The sequence below is a fragment of the Medicago sativa genome, chromosome 7 (genome assembly GCF_051527215.1).
Source record: "Medicago sativa cultivar Bolivia chromosome 7, Bolivia_mono, whole genome shotgun sequence".
NCBI classification, from domain to species: Eukaryota; Viridiplantae; Streptophyta; class Magnoliopsida; order Fabales; family Fabaceae; genus Medicago; species Medicago sativa.
In genome coordinates, this window is record NC_140755.1 from 82186928 (window position 1) to 82206462 (window position 19535).

At 32.4% G+C, this 19535-nt stretch overlaps 2 protein-coding genes and 1 long non-coding RNA gene across 4 annotated transcripts; all 3 read left to right on the top strand.

Annotated features, from left to right (window-relative positions):
- The first annotated feature begins 3862 nt into the window (after positions 1-3862).
- On the top strand, positions 3863-14104 carry LOC146909235 (putative caffeine synthase MTL2). Of its 2 annotated transcripts, none has more exons than XM_085724009.1 (5): positions 3863-4085; positions 4301-4392; positions 8881-9288; positions 10250-10504; positions 13599-14104. In XM_085724009.1, exons 1-5 carry the CDS (start codon positions 4019-4021, stop codon positions 13827-13829), a joined length of 1053 nt encoding a protein of 350 aa, XP_085580135.1. In that variant the 5' UTR covers positions 3863-4018; the 3' UTR covers positions 13830-14104. The 2 variants fall into 2 exon arrangements, with proteins under 2 accessions (XP_085580135.1, XP_085580137.1); XM_085724011.1 differs by lacking the exon at positions 13599-14104 and adding an exon at positions 12349-13434.
- Positions 7850-8276, top strand: LOC146909236 (uncharacterized). The gene is made up of 2 exons (XR_015017891.1): positions 7850-7987; positions 8098-8276. It is a non-coding gene; the product is annotated as an uncharacterized LOC146909236 (long non-coding RNA).
- A 783-nt stretch (positions 14105-14887) lies between the features above and the next one.
- LOC146909237 (putative caffeine synthase MTL2) lies at positions 14888-18824 on the top strand. The gene is made up of 4 exons (XM_085724008.1): positions 14888-15001; positions 15694-16101; positions 17083-17337; positions 18276-18824. Exons 1-4 carry the CDS (start codon positions 14927-14929, stop codon positions 18639-18641), a joined length of 1104 nt encoding a protein of 367 aa, XP_085580134.1. The 5' UTR covers positions 14888-14926; the 3' UTR covers positions 18642-18824.
- Positions 18825-19535: the final 711 nt, after the last annotated feature.

A 19535-nucleotide genomic window follows, 5' to 3' on the forward strand; every position in this document is an offset into this window, starting at 1 on the left:
TTTTACAAAATCTTTTCTTTATTTACTTTGTTATGGTTTACATACTGCTGTTAATTACATTTTTTTGTCATATTTCTTAAAAAAAAAATGTCATATGTGTTGTCATTTTATTTGGACAGATTTAACTGATTGCTATTTTTTTTACAAAGACTAAAACTGATTATGAATAATTGGTAATTGGATACAAGATATGAAACTAAGTTTTTTTATTTTATTTTTGGTAGCTGACAGAAAAAATGTAGTGGTGGAAAAAACAAAAGGTGTTTGACTTATTTTTGGTAACTTTTGTTTTTTCTTTATTTACTTTGAAAGAATAATAAATGCATTATTTGACTTTTGGTTTATTTTTTTTTGGTAACAAAAGGGAAAAAAAAAAAACTAAAAAGGACCCATACTAGGGTCGAACAAACTTAACACCCATACTAAGGTTTATTTTTCCCACCACTTTTGGTTTAAAGATAGTGGCGGGAAAAATAAAAGGTATTTGAAAGAATAATAAATGCATTGGAAAACAAAGATTTTTAAGTGTGCATTAATTATTGTGATCAAGAAGTTGTAGAATAAGTGCACATCACAAATGTACAGTGAAGGATTTTTAATTATGCTGACATGGTAAAGGCACAGGACAAATTTTAGATCTCCAGAATTTAATATAATATATTTCTGTTAAATGCAAAAATATATCAAATGGTTCAAGTAGTCTAGTGGAAAGTTGTGTGTTGGGTAATGTGTCACGGGTTCAACCCTTGTTGACCGCCACCAAAATTAATTTTTTCAGACTTTTTTTCCTCTTTTTTTTCTTCAATTTTTTTTAACTTCATCTTCAACCTTCATACGGGTCAGCTCGACCCGGTTGAAGACCCACGTAACCCAAAACATGAAAATCACTAATTCAAGCAATTTTAACACCGAAATTTGAGATTTAAACACAGATTCTTAAACAAAAAACATTTTGTTTGTGCTAAATGAGAAACGAGACACAATTTGTAAAATCCATTAAATTAGAAGTGCGCAGTAAAAATTTAGGAGATCAAACTCGATATCAGAATGACAAAGCTTTGACAAACAGAGTGACATAATAGCAAAACTCGCGCTTGAAATCAAATCTGATCTGACTCTTGTGTCCATTAAGAGTTGGATTTAAATTAGGGTAATTGACTTTTGCCTTGAGAAGAAAATGGAGATGAAGATAATATTGAGATTCATGTTATTTGGAAGTGTATTTGAGTAGCTATTTTGTTTTTTGTTCAATAAAGAAGATGATGAAGGTATGAAGATGGTGATGATGTTCATAATCTTCCTGGGTTTTTTTATTTTTAATAATGAAATATTTTTTATAAAAAGGATTATTATAAAAAGGTTTATTTAAATAATTTTTGAAATAGAAGGAAGAAAAATTCAAAAAGGAGAAAGGAAATAAATATAGTGTGAAAGACACACAATAACACCAGTGAGGTGATTAATCTGATGGTTCAAAAAAGCTAGTCTACAGTGGAACATATTGAGCAGGTACACACTATATTCCAAGCAACAGTCAACACACATGACATGTGGCACATTATTATTGGATGTAGGGTAACTTCACCGAAGAAGTCATTTGCCTGACTTCTTCATAGAATCTCCCTTTCCTAATTTTTTTAGCATGGTTGTAAGAATTTTGTGGTTCTAGGGTGTGGCATGTCTTGTCACTTTGATACAAAAAATATAGGCGTAATTGGACATTTGGTCCTCTAAATAATTATTCGTTTACATTTTGGTCTCATAAATTGTAAAATCCACATTTTGGTCCTCTTGGTTTTGCTCCGTCAGTCAAAAAGGTCCTGACTGTTAACTTTAACCCCCAAATGTCTATGGTGGACCAACTTTAAGAGTGGTCCACCATAGATCCTATTAATTATTCTAATTTAAACCGTTTGATTTTTTTTTAAAAGGAGGGTCATTGGATTACGCAGGTGTATTTTATCTTACGGTGAGTCAACAACAACTAATTAATTCTCCTTTTCTTCATCTTCTTCCTCACTTTTCTTCATCATCTTCATAGTTCATACCATTTTCACTAACATTCATGAAATAAAATAAAAAATCAATTCTGCACCAATTCAACACCATTTTCAGAATCAAAACAACAACAATTCTGCACCAATCCAAAAAAAAAAACAATTCTGCATCAATTCCACAACATTCAACATCAACAAACATCATCAATGGAAGAAAATCCAGCTTTTCCTATGATTTTTCACTTCAATTTAATTTCTCTCACTCCCGCAAATCTAACATCTCCCTGTGTTCGTACTGCAACAACTAACACAAAGTCGCAAAATATAAAAACACTCAATTCAAATCACATTCCAAAAACTGAAAAATCAATCAAAACCGAGTTCCAATTTCAACCAAAAAACATGTAACCTCCCATTCTTACTACTATACCATAAAAACCCCAACAAACAACAAACCAAATGGGTCTGAGTTTGAAGAGAACAAACATATGGGTAAGCTTCAACGTTACTTTAAATTACCAGAAAATTAAATGATGAAAATGGATCATGACACTTAATGATGTACATTAAACCAGCCTTGACATATGGGTCATGTTCAACCATCAGCGCCGCCGCGTATCCAGTCGCGTTCATCTCTTTATTTGCAGACGTTTAAGGGTTTTTTTTTCATTATGTTTTCTGGGCGCTGACTCTCTTCATCAACATTTCATGCTTTGTTCAAGAAATGTTGTTTTTGTGATGAATTCTATTTTCTTGAAGGTTGTTGTAATTTGTGTGTTATGTTGTGTTTCTTTGAATTTGTATTTTGGAAGAAAAATAATTCTGGAAAAATGTTTATAGATTGAGGAAGAAGAAGAGAGAAGATGATGAAAAATGAAAAAAAAAAAAATAGCCGCTGACTGTTCACTATAGGTATAATGGACATGCAATCAAACAGTTAAAATCATATCAAAAATTTTAGAGATTGAAAAACTAACGGAATCAATTTGACTGACGGAGCAGAACCAAGGGGACCAAAATGTTGGTTTTACGATTTATGGAACCAAAATGTAAACGCATAATTATTTAGAGGACCAAATGTCCAATTAAGCCAAAAATATACTAAAAAATAGTATTAATTTTATAATAAAATATGGTCTTTTATTTTTTTTTTCATTTTTTTTCAAGTGGGTTCGAGAAGCATCCACCCACCAGTCATTCTCTTATCCAGCCAAGCGATCCAACATAGCATAGCAGATCAACATTTCCTGGAGCGGTTGGAAGCTACAGATCAACTCCATTGAGATTTTGTTTTGTGTGAAATGTTTTATTTGGAATTTTGCAATCGGTGCTCATTTTGATTTACTCCTCTGACTCTCTTCGGTATAAAAAACGATATAAAAAACAAGGACTCGGTTCTTCAACTTCTGGAACAATTTTAATAAGCTTTGGAGAAGCTTCGCTAAAATGCATTAACATTTTAATTTTACATAGAAAAATATTATTTTTTTAAAATTATTATTTTTTTAAAATATTATTTTTTGTCAAAAAAAAGAAAAATATTATTATTTTTTTAAATGAGATTTTTTTTTTTAAATAACAACCGTTGGGATTCAAACTCTCTCCCTTAAGATTACAAATCAAGTCCTAAGTATAGAGTTGACACCTTATTAAATTAAATTATTTAGATTAAGGAGAAGATTGGTTAAGAGAGAAAAAGTCGGTGTTATAAAATTATATGATTCCAATCCAAAGCAGTGTACATTTTCCCAAATTTTGCGGTGTTCATCTGATTTTTTTTAAGTTCTATATATAAGAAGAAAGGGTCTCAGTTTTTGGGCACTTCCAAATACAGAGTTGAAAGACAAAGGCTTCATCCTGTAAGTTCCTCTCCTCTAAAAATTGACATAGGTTAGGGCATATCATACATATCCTTAAATTATCCAATCATATTTTTCTTGCTATGATCTATGGGATTTATGCCATAAACATCACACATATACTAGTGAAGTTGCATTGGCAAAATAATCACCTGTTCTAATATGGAAATAGAACAAAGTGAAGAACTAGAGAATAGTTCATATCGTAAAATTTGTATAGTTTTATCAGGTTCTACTTGTGATTTGAGTTTTGATCATATTGGTGGCTTTATCTTTATCGCTCTTCTGATCAAAATAATATATTTAAATTATTTATTTATCATTTACTCTTATCAAAATATATTAATGTCACCAAAGTAGTAATAGAAACTCAAAGTTACACAAGTATTTTTGAGCTTTATCTTTGACCTTACTTCTTGTGACGGGGTATTGTGTTTGTGTTAGCTTCAACATCTTTTCTTATGGCAATCGATCGAGTCCTTCACATGAAAGGTGGTGTGGGAGAAACAAGCTATGCGAATAACTCCTTATTACAGGTATTATCTTCATGGTTTTTGTTTCCGGTAATTTACTTTTTATGAACTAATATTTTTCTACTATTTATTTTATAATTAATTGTATTTTACTTATAAAAAAAATATAGTTATTTGTATTTTATCAACCAAGGTTTGAAGATGTTAGACTTTTAAACATGGTAAACCAAAGTTTGAATGCACTTGGGAGAGATACCATACATACATACATATATATATATATATATATATATATATATATATATATATATATATATATATATATATATATATATATATATGTTTTGCTAAAAGACACCTTTTATGAAGGTGTTTTTTTAGCAAGTTATCCTATTGACATTTGCTAAAAGACACCAACTAACTTTTATGAAGGTGTCTTTTAGCAAGTTATAACTTCTTTTTTTTTAGGGAAAGCAAGTTATAACTAAAAAGTGGATAATCACACTTTGAGGTGTTCAATATTACATGAATAAACCCTCTATTCAATCTAAAAAAAATCACATTCTCTTTAATGTAGTATCTAATAAAACATCTTATATAATAAAGCTTAACCCCTAAAGCTATCTCTAACCCTAATATTTTCCCCCATTCTCCATCCACTTTTCTGAGCCATTGGATCTTGCATATTTAAGCGCCATTCAATTTTAGCCATTGATCATCTCACTTAATTAATGCCAGCGGAATTTTGTTATCAAGTTTGCTATAATTTTGACCAGCCGAATCCTTATTATTATTATTTTTAAATTCCTATCCTCTTTTTTTTTATTCCTATCCTCCTTTTATTTTGCGAATCCTTATTTTTTTTTTTGAATTCCTATCCTCCTTTTGGCCAGCTGAATCCTTATTATTATTTTTTTTGAATTCCTATCCTCCTTTTTTTTTATTCCTATCCTCCTTTTTTTTTAAGCAAATATTTTCTACACTTTTAGGTTTGCAATTATTTCACATAACAAATTCCATCTAAAAAAATGCATCGCACCAATTTTATTTCCATCCTCTTGCCTTTTTTTTTTTATGAAGCAAATATTTTCTACCCTAAATAATAAATCTTAACCCCTAAAGCTATTTCTAACCCTAATATTTTCCCCCCATTTCTCCCTCCACTTTTCTGAGTCATTGGATCTTGCACATTTAGGCGCCATTCAATTTTAGCCATTGATCATCTTACTTAATTAATGCCAGCCGAATTTTGTTATCAAGTTTGCTATAATTTTGGCCAGCCGAATCCTTATTATTTTTTTTTTTGAATTCCTATCCTCCTTTTTTTTTATTCCTATCCTCCTTTTTTTTTCGAATCCTTATTATTTTTTTTTGATTTCATGTGTCTTATATGCATATGTCTTTCAGAGTTGGTGTTAAGTGATGATCAGTTGAAAGCATACGCTCTAGCAGAAATTGAGATGTTGTTACAAAGCTGTGGGAAAAGTTTATCTAAATATCCTCCAATGCCAACAGCCGATCCTTCTTTAGTTCCGGATGTGCAAAATAGAATTGTACATGAAGAGATGAGTTATAATAGGCCTGTTTTGTTAGAAGAACACAAGAGAATGATGTCAACCATGACTGCAGAACAGCGAACAGTTTAAGGTAGAATAATGGCAAGGGTTGACGAGGTAGGCATGGTTTATTCTTTCTTTACGGTTACTGTAACACCCACGACGTGGCTTTCGATATCCCGCCAGTTGGATACGAAAGGTTCCCGCCAGTTGGAACGGGCACTATCCGTAAGGATGACCCCACGTTAATAAGAGGAACCGAATCACATCGGAATGAGAGGGATCCGGAGGCCGTGTAGGTATGGGACTACATGGTTGAAGGAAGGCTTATAAGAATTGTTAGGTACTACCCATATCAACAAGATGCATCTTCTTTTCGGTAGCCCATTCCATAAGAACTCCACAGTTAAGCGTGCTTGGCTTGAAGTAGTATTAGGATGGGTGACCTACCGGGAAGTTTCCCGGTAAGCATGTCAGTGAGGACAAAGCATGCTGAAAAGACTCGTGTTGGTTTGTGGGGTTAGTCGGCAATCCTGAAAGCAGTCTGGGATGTTACAAATTGGTATCAGAGCAGACCTCTCCCAGTACGGTGTGGTTCGGGGACGTACCAGGCGGAAGCTGGTGGGCATGTAACACCCACGACGTGGCTTTCGATATCCCGCCAGTTGGATACGAAAGGTTCCCGCCAGTTGGAACGGGCACTATCCGTAAGGATGACCCCACGTTAATAAGAGGAACCGAATCACATCGGAATGAGAGGGATCCGGAGGCCGTGTAGGTATGGGACTACATGGTTGAAGGAAGGCTTATAAGAATTGTTAGGTACTACCCATATCAACAAGATGCATCTTCTTTTCGGTAGCCCATTCCATAAGAACTCCACAGTTAAGCGTGCTTGGCTTGGAGTAGTACTAGGATGGGTGACCTACCGGGAAGTTTCCCGGTAAGCATGTGAGTGAGGACAAAGCATGCTGAAAAGACTCGTGTTGGTTTGTGGGGTTAGTCGACAATCCTGAAAGCAGTCTGGGATGTTACAGTTACGGTGGCACAGGGAAGACATTTATCAAGAGGGCTATGTGCGCTGCATTGAGATCTAAAAGTGAAATTTTTTTGGCTGTTGCATCAAGTGGAATAGCTGCATTGCTCATACCAGGTGGAAGAACTGCACATTCAAGGTTTTGCATTCCTTTCACTATCGACGAGTTTTCAACCTGTACAATTGAACCAGATTCACCACTGGCAACCTTGATTGCTAAGGCAAAGCTTATAATCTGGGATGAAGCACCAATGATGCACAGGTATTGTTTTGAAGTTGTGGATCGAACGTTTAGAGATATTCTTAAAAAAATCAACCCTCAAAACAAGTATATTCCATTCGGTGGCAAGGTTGTTGTATTTGGTGGAGACTTTAGGCAGATTTTGCCTGTAGTACCCAGAGCCCCTAGACCTGAAGTTGTACATGCGACAATTAATTCTTCACCACTTTGGAGGTTTTGTGAGGTACTTACTCTAACTAAAAATATGAGGATTCTCCATGGTGCATCTGAATCAGAAATTGAAGAAAGAAAGCTTTTTCGGATTGGATATTGAGTATCGGTGATGGTACGGTTGGAGAATGCAACGAGGTAGATATCTCAATTACTATTCCGCCTGACTTACTGATTACAACTTCAGGTGATCCAATTGCTTCCATTGTTAATAGCACTTATCCTAATCTGTTATGAGATATGCATAATATGGACTACTTCCAAGATAGAGCTATATTAACTCCAAAAAATCTGATTGTTGAAAAAGTCAATGAGTATATATTGGATTTGTTGCCAGGAGAAGAAAGAATATATTTGAGTTATGATACCCCGGTAACAAGTAAGACAGGTGCCGATGTTGTGGACGATGTTCATACGCCTGAATTTCTCAACACAATTGTTGCTTCGGGACTTCCAAATCATAAGCTGCGTCTGAAAGTAGGAGTTCCAATCATGTTATTAAGAAATATAGATCAGAGTTTGGGATTGTGCAACGGAACGAGGTTGATCATTACAAGGATGTGTAGATTTGTGCTTGAAGGACAAGTGATATCCGGCAGTAATATAGGTGACAAAGTGTGTATTCCAAGATTATCTTTAATCCCGTCTGATATCAGAATTCCTTTCAAGTTTCAAAGAAGGCAATTTCTGATAGCTGTTTCTTTTGCAATGACTATTAATAAAAGTCAAGGCCAGTCTCTAAAGCATGTGGGAGTATATTTACCATCGCCTGTCTTTTCTCATGGTCAATTGTATGTGGCATTGTCAAGGGTGACTTCAAGAGATGGTTTGAAGATATTAGTAACTAACGATGATGGTGAAGAGACGGATGTAACGTCTAATGCGGTCTATAGAGAAGTTTTTCGTAATATATCCTAAATTGTGTCTTTTGTTTGAATTAACAATGTTATAGTCCATCTCTTTGTATGACTTATGTAATACTCTATCTTTTAATCTAAACTTTTTCCTTAGTGTTGAGTGGTCTATTACAAGTTTTCATTTTTTTTTTTTTTAATTTTTGAAGCTTTGATATGACCTGTGCGGAGCACGGGTCCGAGTTCTAGTATAAAAATAATAAGTATTCCGTAAATCTTATGATATTCTTCTTTTTAGTCTTTGTTGGAACTAACATGAATGATTCTCAATTTCTCATATACCATCAGATAAAGTCTTTGTATGGTCATGAAAATTAGGCCCACTATTTAAGAGAACACACACAAAAGAGAAAAAAAGATAGATGGGAAAAGAATTAAATCATGTTTGATTTTAAAATAATTAAATTATGTTTTTTTTTTGTCTAAAGAGAATTTTTATTTGGGGTTGTGATGACCATTCAAGTATTTATCATACTTTATGACTAAAATTACATATTTCATATATTTTAAATGTTTATTGTATTATACTCATTAGTAATTTCATTTTCTCATCATGACTATATTGTACATATACACCATCTAAATTTTATGCAGAGAAAAGTGATAATGAAAGTGAAGACTATAGTGGAAGAGAATTTGAAATTGTTGATGTCCAACACAACTTTCAATGGTTGTTATAAAATAGCAGATTTAGGTTGTTCTTCAGGACCAAATACATTTTTGGTCATCTCTAATATCTTGAAGATCATCCACAAAATTAGCTTGAAGTCAAACCATGGAACACCTGTATTTCAAATTTTTCTCAACGATCTATATGAAAATGATTTCAACACCATCTTCAAGTTACTCCCTGATTTCTACCAAACTATACAACAAGAAAAAGGAGACAATGTTGAAGAATGCTACATAAATGCAACACCAGGAAATTTTTATGGACGACTCTTTCCTAATAAATATATCAATTTTTTTCATTCCTCCTATTGCCTCCACTGGCTATCACAGGTAAGTACTACTAAATCAATTTTTAATTCATCTTAACATTGAATTACCGATTTTTTTTTTTTAAAAAAAAGAAGTTAATTATTCTTTAGTTTTAGCATCTTTAACACTTCAGTTTTTGTATGTTGTTCAGAAATTAAAAACACTTCAATTTTTGCATGTTATTCAACTTTTTTAGTAGCGAATAGTGGTTTCAAGAGACAAGGTGAAATTTAAAATACCAAAACACTTACACATGTACATATGAAATTTTCCTAACATCTACTAGGTGGTTATTACATATTACTAGTCGAATTCTTGAGCGTGAATTCTTGAGAGGGAGAGGAAGAGCTAGGTTTTGGGGTGGATGTATGGATAATGTGGTCAAGAACCTTATAAGTTTGAACCTTATAAGTTTGAGCATGAATTTCAAATAACTTAGACGGTGTATTGTATTGGCTCTTTTCAATATCTAGAGTAATTTTGATGAAGTTTGTGATATTGTTGATAGTTATTGCTTGATGAATGGGGTGATTGGTGGTGGTGATAGTGGTTTCGAGTGGTGTCTTTGATTGTTTAGACGGTGGGGTTTCAAAATCGGACATGATGATTTTTGGAGAGAGAAGCTGAGAAAGAAGGGAGGGTTGAGGGAGATGGTGGTTCGGTGAATCAAAAACCGAGGGAGAAGAGAGGGTTGAGGGAGATGTCGGTGCGGTGAAGCCGAAAGAAAGGAGAAAGAAGGAGACTAGACAACTGTGAGAGGAGGGAGGAGAAAGAAAATCGGTGCAATAAGGTGACTAATAGGGTTTAGATTCGTGATACCATAATAGAATTCTTCTGTATTTATACAATTGAGTTGGGATCAAATAATCTTTAACTAATGTAGAAGATACTAATGATTTATACAATGAAAATTTTATATTCTAACAAGTACAAATTACTTTCTTTTATTTAATTTTCTCTTTTCATTCTTTGATGGCAATAGGCACCGAAAGTTTTGACCAAGAAAGGAGTGCCATTTAATAAGGGAAATATCTGCCTAACAAGAACAAGCCCTCCATCGGTATATGATGCATATTTTGAGAGATTTCAAATAGATTTCAAATCCTTTTTGAAGTCACGCTTCGAGGAACTAATGTCGGGTGGTATGATGGTAGTAACTTTCATTGGCAGAGAAACAACGAATGAAATTACCATGGGCGAGGTACTTGATACAGTACTTAATGAGATGGCCCAAGAGGTAAGTAAGCATATGAACACTATAGTAATTAACAACTTCTAAAAACCTTTATGATAAAAATCAGTTTTCTTTATTACTAGGCTCTGTTTGGTAAAAATAGCGGATAGCTTATAAGCTAGCTGATAAGCTAGCTGATAGCTTTTAGCTGATAAGTTAGCTGATAGCTTTTAGCTGATAGCTTATAGCTGATAAGCTAATTAAAGTGTTTGGTAAAAATAGCGGTTGAACTAGCTGATAAATGTAAAATTACATAAAAGGACATTATTAATTTATATAAAATTTATACTACTATAAATTAATATTTAAGATATTTAATAATTTAAATTAATCAATTTAATATATATATTTTATAGATTAATAAATTAATATTTTATTTTTTGGTCAAAATACTTAATTTCATTTTATTTTAAAAACAAAAAGAAAAATCGAATCCATATGTTGTAGGCGACAAAAATGGGATTTTAGAAAAATCATGTGGAATAAAATACTTCAGATTGAAAAATCATGTGACAAAAAAATGGGATTGAAAATTGTTTCAGCATTAACGTAAAAATATTTCAGATTGTAATAAATTATAAAGGGTAAAAAGGGATTTTAGATAAAATAGCAAGGGCAAAAGTGGAATAAAATACAATAAGCTATAAGCTCAAACGCTACTTGAAGTAGCTTCTGAAAAATAGCTTATAAGCTCGTGGAAATTCGTGAAATAAGCTATAAGCTCGTGGTAAAAGATCGTTACCAAACAGAGCTTTTTTTGTCAAACGAGCTTATAAGCTATAAGCTATAAGCTATAAGCTCATTTGGTGGGCTTACCAAACAGAGCCGCCTATCCCCACTTCTTTTTTCTTTTTTACAAAAACAAAACGATAGAGTACATCATTCAACACCGCTAAAAACATAAAGGATGAATCTGCGAACAAACTCACAGCATCCAAGTTAATAACATATAACGGCATAATGCCTACAAAAATATATGATAAAATTAAAGTGACCGGAATACCTATGCCTCTGGATCTGCAACGTTTGAATAATCAATATTTCAATAAGAATCAAATGAACACCGCACCAAGACGGGAAATCAAACAATGACGAACAACACACCACCACACTCGGATGACGAAATCACGAAGAAAAAAACCTAGATCTATGTGAAAATCAATTATTTGGATTGAAATGGAATAGAAAGGGATGAAGAGGGTGATTTCTGGTCAAAAATTGACCCAAAACCACCCCTCAATGAAGAAACTAGAAGAGAAAAGTTAGATAGAAAAAATTAGTGCCGGCTTGTTGGAGAGGGGGGATTAAACTCTTATTTTGTAGAAAATATAAAACTACTATAGAAAATATCACTTCTATCGATGACATTTGTTCACGTTTACACTTAAATTAAAATAATTATCTCTTTTAAGTTTAAGATTTGATTTTGTAGTTTGTACTTATGAGGAATGCTAACAACACTCTCTTTTAAGCACTCTCTCTATCACTCACTCCTTTATTGGGTGAAATCAATGTGGGACCTACACTTTGGAAATGAAACTCACATAAAGTGGTGGGACATACATTGATTTTACCCAATAAAAGAGTGAGTGCTAAAGAGAGTGTTGCTAGCATTTCTCTTGTACTTCTTTTACAAATCACCTTTCCCATTTCTGTGTCATTTTGTATCTTAGCAATCATGTTGTATATCCATAATTCAACATTGTTGGAGGTAATACCAAAAACAAAAATAAACAAAAATTGATACTAAAAACAAAAAAGATTTTTCCAAAATTAAAAATAAAGATCCATATTTTCTTTAACATTGTGATTTGACTTTTAAATAAATGTTCCTTTTTTATTTGTAGGGTTTGGTTGAAGAAGCAAAATTGGAATTATTTGATTTGCCTGTGTATTATCCTACAATAAAGGAAGTTAGACAAGTGATTAAGGCGGAAGGATCTTTAAAATAATCATTTTCCTAAAAATCGTAAATAATTCAAAAACGACAGTTAAATTGACAAAGATGGAGGAATACATAGACATACGCAAAATAAATGAAAAATAAATGTGTGTAGATGAAGACGTAGACAAGAAAAGCAATTGTTAATGGTATTTATGAGGTGTGATGATTTATGAGAATGCGATGATATGCATGTACTTTAGAAAAGTACCTTTAAAAGGAAAACCACCACAGAAGAGATTATCGGGTTGAGTCATGATTAGGTCGCTCAAGTTTTGTGGCACTACACGAGTTTGTGCAAGATAGGTTATCAACCACGCCGCCTCCAGGATAAAACTGCTCAGTTCAAAATGTGCGATTATAATCGTTCAAGAAAGAACACCCTTAATATGGTATTAGATACCACTTTAATATCAAGGTGAGAAAAACACAAGAAGGGGGGTTGAATTTTGTTAGCTTTTTCTTCGTTTTCTCCTAAGCTGAAAACACTGATCTGAAACAAATAGAGTTCTACTTCTGAAGTGATGTTCAGGACTAACTTGCAGCGGATAAAAACAGAGAGAGAGAGAGAGAGAGAGAGAGAGAGAGAGAGAGAAGAAAGACACAAAGCAATTATACAAATTCCTTCCACAAACAGGAAGTAGTCCTGTCCCCCTTGCACTTCTAAGGAGAGTTCACTAAAATGTAATATCTGATTACAACTGCTCACTGCTAAACTTAGCAAGAGACTTCAAATTGCTCAAGCACAACTGCAAGAGACTTCCTATGCTCCTGAACACAATTAAGAGACTTCTAATGCTTAAGCACAACTGCAAGAGACTTCTTTTCAAACAAAATTACAAAGAAAATGTTTGAGGTTGAACACTTGATATACAATCAGTGGTGTTCACAATACAAATCAGATACAGACTCTTAATACTCTATAATTTCTAAGATATGAACTTTGAAAAAGAAATTCTAAGTGAACTTTGAATGCAGAACAATTTCAACAGAGTTTTGGCACTTGTAAATTGTTGTTGAGTCCTTGCCAATCTCTAAGTCTTCATTCGGTGTGAAAGAGACGCTGTGAATTGCCAGCACATCAAAATAGAGTCGTTTGAAGTTTTGATCAATCACCAATGATCTTTTGCCTGATATGGTTATTGTTCTATGAAGGATCAATTTCAAATCCATTCCAATTGTGAAGGAACATCGTTGCAGACAGAGTTGTTTTTCTTGTCTTGTAGCAGAGACAAAAACAGAGTAGTGGAGGTAGTGGTTGTACACTTCGTCAAATTGTACTTTGTCAACGCTTTTTTAAAGAACAAGCATCCAATGCCTTCAAATCCTTTCAAAATAGTCGTTGCTTCACACTTCCAGTCTTCTGCAATGCTTAGACGAGATTAAATCCATTGAACAGCCTTTGAAGCTTTAAGTCTTGCATCTCCTGATGAACTTCAGCTTCTGGTGATCTTCAACTTCTGATGAACTTGCTTCTGATGACGTCATCACTTCAGAAGCACTATACTTCAGGAGCACCTCTCTTCAGATGCTTCAAGCTTCCTTTTTGTTGATTTCTTAGCTCTCTTTTGTTCTTCCAGAACCTATTTAAGATGTCAAATTTTTGTCTATGGTCCTGTACACTTGAACAAATATTAGCTTATCCAATTGACAATTTTTAATACCTTGTTATCATCAAAACTCTCAAAGGGTAATGTTAAACACATTTTGTTCCAACATAATATGGTCCCAATACGACTCAAAACCGACGAGACATAAATAAAAGAGTAGAATGAGAGGAATACAAGTCGAAGGGGGAAGGGGGAGGGAGGGAGAGAGAGAGAGAGAGAGAGAGAGAGAGAGAGAGAGAGAGAGAGAGAGAGAGCTCGAAGTATCATAGTGTGTTTTGGTGTGTGGAATGAGTTATGTGAGCTTTCCTTTTTATTTTATGGTCAAAAAGTTGTGATTAAAATTTTTATAGAAACTAAAAGTCGAAAAAAGATAATTTGAGGATTAAAACAAAAAAAAATGGTATGAAGCATATTTAACCCTTGATTTTACTCGATCTCTCGCTTTTTGAAAATTCAAACAAATCCTAAATTATATAAACCATATGTTATGCTAAATGAACGGTTTAACAATCACTACTTTGATTAATGCATTTGACAATTTTATATGGATCCTGTAAAAGGACAAACAAAATCTCATGAGTGATGAATATGAACACTAACGTATGTATACCAAAAAGAATGAATCAACGGAAAAGAAAACACTTACGTATGTTTTCCTTCACCTATCAAAAATTAAAAATAAAATAAAATAAAATAACGTACGCTGTGATGAATATGAACAGTGTAGCTATCACGATCTGGTTCTAATCCTTCTGACACTATTCCTTAATCATACTTAAGCTAAATAGTGGCTATATATCTTCTATAAATATGGACCACTTCACTTGCCTCATCATTCAATCATTCATATATCACATAGTTGTGGCATTTTTCATGGCAATGGAGCGAGTTCTTCGTATGAAGGGTGGTGCGGGAGAAACAAGCTATGTAAAAAACTCGTTAATTCCGGTATTATGATCTTCTCTTTCATTTTTGCTGCAACACAACAACCATTACATTAACAATGATAAGTATTTTTTAGGTTTAGAAATTTGACATAAAACTGTGGTTGTTGCTTACGATATAGTTTTTTTTGTGTATGTGAGTTGAATAAGAGAAATATTATGGATAATCTCTTTTCGATACTCTTTTTAACATTAATTATTTTATTGATTAAAATCAACGTAAATCCTACTACTTTATGTGAGATTCATTTCTAAAGTGTGAGATCCATGTTAATTTTATCCAATAAAAAGTAAATGTTCAAGAACGTGTTGAAATGAGAGTATTTTTAAATACCTAATAGTTGGTCCACTAATGCGTACAAGTTTTGTATTTTCCTTCATTTATTCAATTTGAGTTGAAGTAGCCTGAGTGATAAGGTAGTTTGGTGGTTAACTAGTTTGGAAGAAGAACACAAGAAGTGAAGTGATGAGGAGGGCATGAAATATTGGTGTGTGTCTATGTGTGCTCTCTTCTTTTATTTATGTTTTAAGTTATGGAAGGCTAATCCTCCTATTTAATTTTTCTTCAAGTATATGATTCTTTTCTTCTATTTCTCTTCCTTGGTCAATGTTTGTTTTGTCCACTCATAGACACACACCAATATTATTCAATATATATCATATATGATATAATGACCCAAACTAAATTTTATGCAGAAAAAAGCGATAATGAAGGTGAAGACTTTACTTGATGAGAATTTGAAAATGATGATATCGGACACAACTTTTAATAGTTGTTGGAAAGTAGTTGATTTAGGTTGTTCTTCAGGACCAAATGCACTTATGGTTGTCTCAAATATCATGAAAGTCATTGATAAAATTAGCTTAAGCTTAAACCATGGGCTACCAGCATTCCAAATTTACCTCAATGATCTATATGAAAATGATTTCAATACCATCTTGAAGTTACTACCTGATTTCCACCAAAGCATTCAACAAGAAAGAGGAGAGAATCCTGGAACATGCTTCATACATGCAACACCAGGGAGCTTCTATGGAAGACTGTTTCCCAATAATTACATAGATTTTTTTCATTCTTCCTATTGTGTCCATTGGCTATCACAAGTAAGTTGCTCCAAACCAAATAGTTTTAATTCATCAATTATCGAAAAAATTGAACTACCGAGGTAAATTAGAGACATAAATAATGATTTTTTTTTCTAATTTTTCTATCCTGAATATTTTTTTTATTTTTTTTTACCAACAAATAAGAATTTTATTAGAAACTAGCGTCAAGACGGAAATTGTCTTAAATTTAGTTAAATATGTCTAATTAATTTAGATATATTTAACTACTAAAATGATTATTGAAATAAAAAAATTTGGTGATCTTAAAAAAGGATAAGAAAATCTCTTTCGATAATATTGTTGTATTTACGGAGACAAATGTACTATAAAAAGGGATTTCCTTCTTTTTGTGTATTATTATTTATCTTTTTTTGGTGATGGTCTTGTTTGAACCCCAAACATTTACATGTATTATGCACTGTTCCTATCAAATAAGTTAAGTTCATGAGAACCTATTATTATTTATCTATTTGATAGGTGCCTTCCCCCCCACCTTAATTATGTGTTCTCAATTTAATACAACATTTTTTCTATTTTTAAAAAGGGAAATGTTAACTTGTGCCCTCAAGGCACAAGTTTAGAAGGCAAATATATAAATAATGTATTGGAATGCGTGTATTAAATTTAATTTTTAATGTTTTAATGAATTGAATGCACAAAGTTTAAGGGAATATTTCTCTTTTTGGATTTCTTAACATGTGCCCTAAGGGCAAAAGTTAACACTACCCTTTTAAAAAACATACACTACGTATCAACGTTTAATTCCTAGTATTTTGCATTAAATTAAGTTGTTTTTTTTTTTTTTTTTGTAAATAGTCTATTTTACTAAGATTATTATTTAGACTCAATTTGCTAAAAAAAAGATTATTTAGACTCAGCATTATGAATGACCACTCCCATGTTGAAGAGGAAACTCAATCATTTAGGTGTCTTTACATATAGTTGATCTTGTTTTATTTGTTAATGGTGGTATATTAGGCACCAAAATATTCAACCAAGAAAGCAGAACCACTCATCAAGGGTAATATCTACATAACAAGAATGAGCCCTCCATCGGTGTATGAGGTTTATGTTGAGCAATTTGGAAGAGATTTCAAGAATTTTCTACAGTCACGATCGGAAGAACTAGCATTGGATGGTGTGATGGTACTAACTTTAATTGGGAGAGAAAATAATGGTGAAATTACTTCTTTTGAGGTACTAGGCATGGTACTCAACGAGATGGTCCAAGAGGTAAATATGATTGATTAATATATGTTTGATAATTAATCAGTATATGAAAGCTTAATTAAACACTTAAAAATAGTACACACTTATAAATAGTCTATTTTTTATAGACAAAATGACAAATTATCATTGAAACTCACACATACAAGTGTAGAGGTTGGGGTTCAAACCTAGATCACTTAAGTTAAGACTTGTGGAATGATAATACACGCACTTTAGATCTCCTAATCGCTTCCTACAATATTTTTACTTTTGAAATTTAATAACGATAGAAGATATAATACAACTATATAACTTGACCCTAAAAAAAAACTATATAACTTGACATTTTATATCATATATAATTTTGTAAAAAAAATCATATATAAAGATATTAATTACTCCACTGGTAGTATAAAGTCATTTTACACTTGCATCCAATGAAAATATATGGTGATATAATGTCAATTGTTATGAAAATTGTTGAAGTCAAAAATAATTTGGGAAGTTTAGGTCATTTGTAGGGGTAGGAGTTCAATTGGTGAGTGTGAAGTATAATAATCCATCTTTCGCTAATTTGATATCCATTTCATCTTGGATTGAGGATTTCTCCTCTTTCCTCTATCTTGTAATTGCAACTTATTATTTTCTGAATTCTTCTTTTTAATAAACTTTTCCTTTGTGGGGAAAAAAAACTAGCTAGGATGAATTATTCTAGTTTTTAAAATACTCTCAATTTTTTGTTGATAATTTTAATCGTTCTTTTACACATATTTCATACACGATGTGGTACATGTAGTCATGTTATTATTTTTACAATTATCCTTTTGCCAATTTGAATCTTTGTTAATATAGTATTTATGTTTTCTATTGATCATCATATTATTGGATGATCTAGATACCGGAATAAAAATTATGTTTTGTTTTAACTTATGCTTTGCCTTTTCTATAAAATTCCCCTGTAGGGTTTAGTTGAAGAAGCAAAATTGGACTTGTTTAATTTGCCTCTATATCATCCTACTATAAAGGAAGTGAAACAAGTGATCGAGGTAGAAGGATCTTTTATCATTCAAACATTGAAGACTTTTAAAATCGGTTGGGATGCAAACCTGCAAGAAGATATTGTTGATCATGTCGTTGATAGCAAGATGAGAGGAGAGTTCATAGCCAAGTATCACAGAGCTTGTTTTGAATCTCTTTTAATAGCTGAGTTTGGTGAAAATATCATGGATGAATTATTCTCAAGGTTTGCAAAGCTAATTGCACAATTCATTGAGATAAAGTCACCAGATTTTTTCAATATTGTGTTGTTTATGACCAAGTGTCCTTAAAGAAGGTCGATGAATGTTACCACATTAATATGAATTAGAATAAGGAATAAAAGTACTACTTGGTTGGGTAAGTATTGTCCAAGTGAAAATTCTCTCAATGTTGGAGAATATCTTATTCAACAAGAAAGATTTCAATGTGAAATCATTAGAATGTGAATATCAATGTGAAATCCGTTATACTTATTTTCATCTCCTTCAACATATTTGGAGGCAGCTCCATATAGCACACTTTTCTACTATAAGTTTACGCCTTGTAACGAGTACATTATATTTTCAGGTATGGAGAATTGTGAGGTGTTATTTGGTCACTTGATAGGAATAACCTAATTGGTGAAACATTTTTTTAAGACAATTTTTTTTTTTGAAGGATTTTTAAGACTAAATTGAAACATATAATACGCTAAGACTAAAACAAAATATAATTAATTTTTTATATAAAATGAATATTTTGAGAAAGAAAGATGTATTCCCTCAATGTGCGGGATTCTACTAAAAAAGAATTAGGCAAATTTTTATTTACCCACCATCAACAAAAGGTGGGTAGAATTTCCCTCCAAAAAAAAAAAAAGTGGGTAGAATTTATCCATGTTAAATTGACATTAATCAAAATCATTCATTTGTTTTCAACAACGTTAATTACTTTTATTATTTATATATTTATTAAGATTGATATCTTTCTTTTTCTTCAAGAGCTATAAGACAATTAATTCATTTATTTTGAAGTTAGTGTGCCAACTTCTTCAACAAAGTGAAATAAATTACACACTTATTTTTTGACAAGACACCAAATATAGATTGAGAGAGACATTTCTAGCCAAACTTCTCCGATCCAAAATTATAATACACTATAAAATTATATGTAAAATGTCCTCGTGAGCTTAGCTCAACTGGTAA

What these genes read in the sequence shown, in the direction of transcription:
- LOC146909235 (XM_085724009.1), top strand. Translation starts at nt 4,019, where the DNA reads ATGGAAATAGAACAAAGTGAAGAACTAGAGAATAGTTCATATCGTAAA. An exon ending in CGAATAACTCCTTATTACAG is followed by an intron (nt 4,393 to 8,880) that starts GTATTATCTTCA and finishes AATTTTATGCAG; the next exon opens with AGAAAAGTGATAATGAAAGT. An exon ending in TTAATGAGATGGCCCAAGAG is followed by an intron (nt 10,505 to 13,598) that starts GTAAGTAAGCAT and finishes TGTTCTATGAAG; the next exon opens with GATCAATTTCAAATCCATTC.
- LOC146909237 (XM_085724008.1), top strand. Translation starts at nt 14,927, where the DNA reads ATGGCAATGGAGCGAGTTCTTCGTATGAAGGGTGGTGCGGGAGAAACA. An exon ending in TAAAAAACTCGTTAATTCCG is followed by an intron (nt 15,002 to 15,693) that starts GTATTATGATCT and finishes AATTTTATGCAG; the next exon opens with AAAAAAGCGATAATGAAGGT. An exon ending in TCAACGAGATGGTCCAAGAG is followed by an intron (nt 17,338 to 18,275) that starts GTAAATATGATT and finishes ATTCCCCTGTAG; the next exon opens with GGTTTAGTTGAAGAAGCAAA.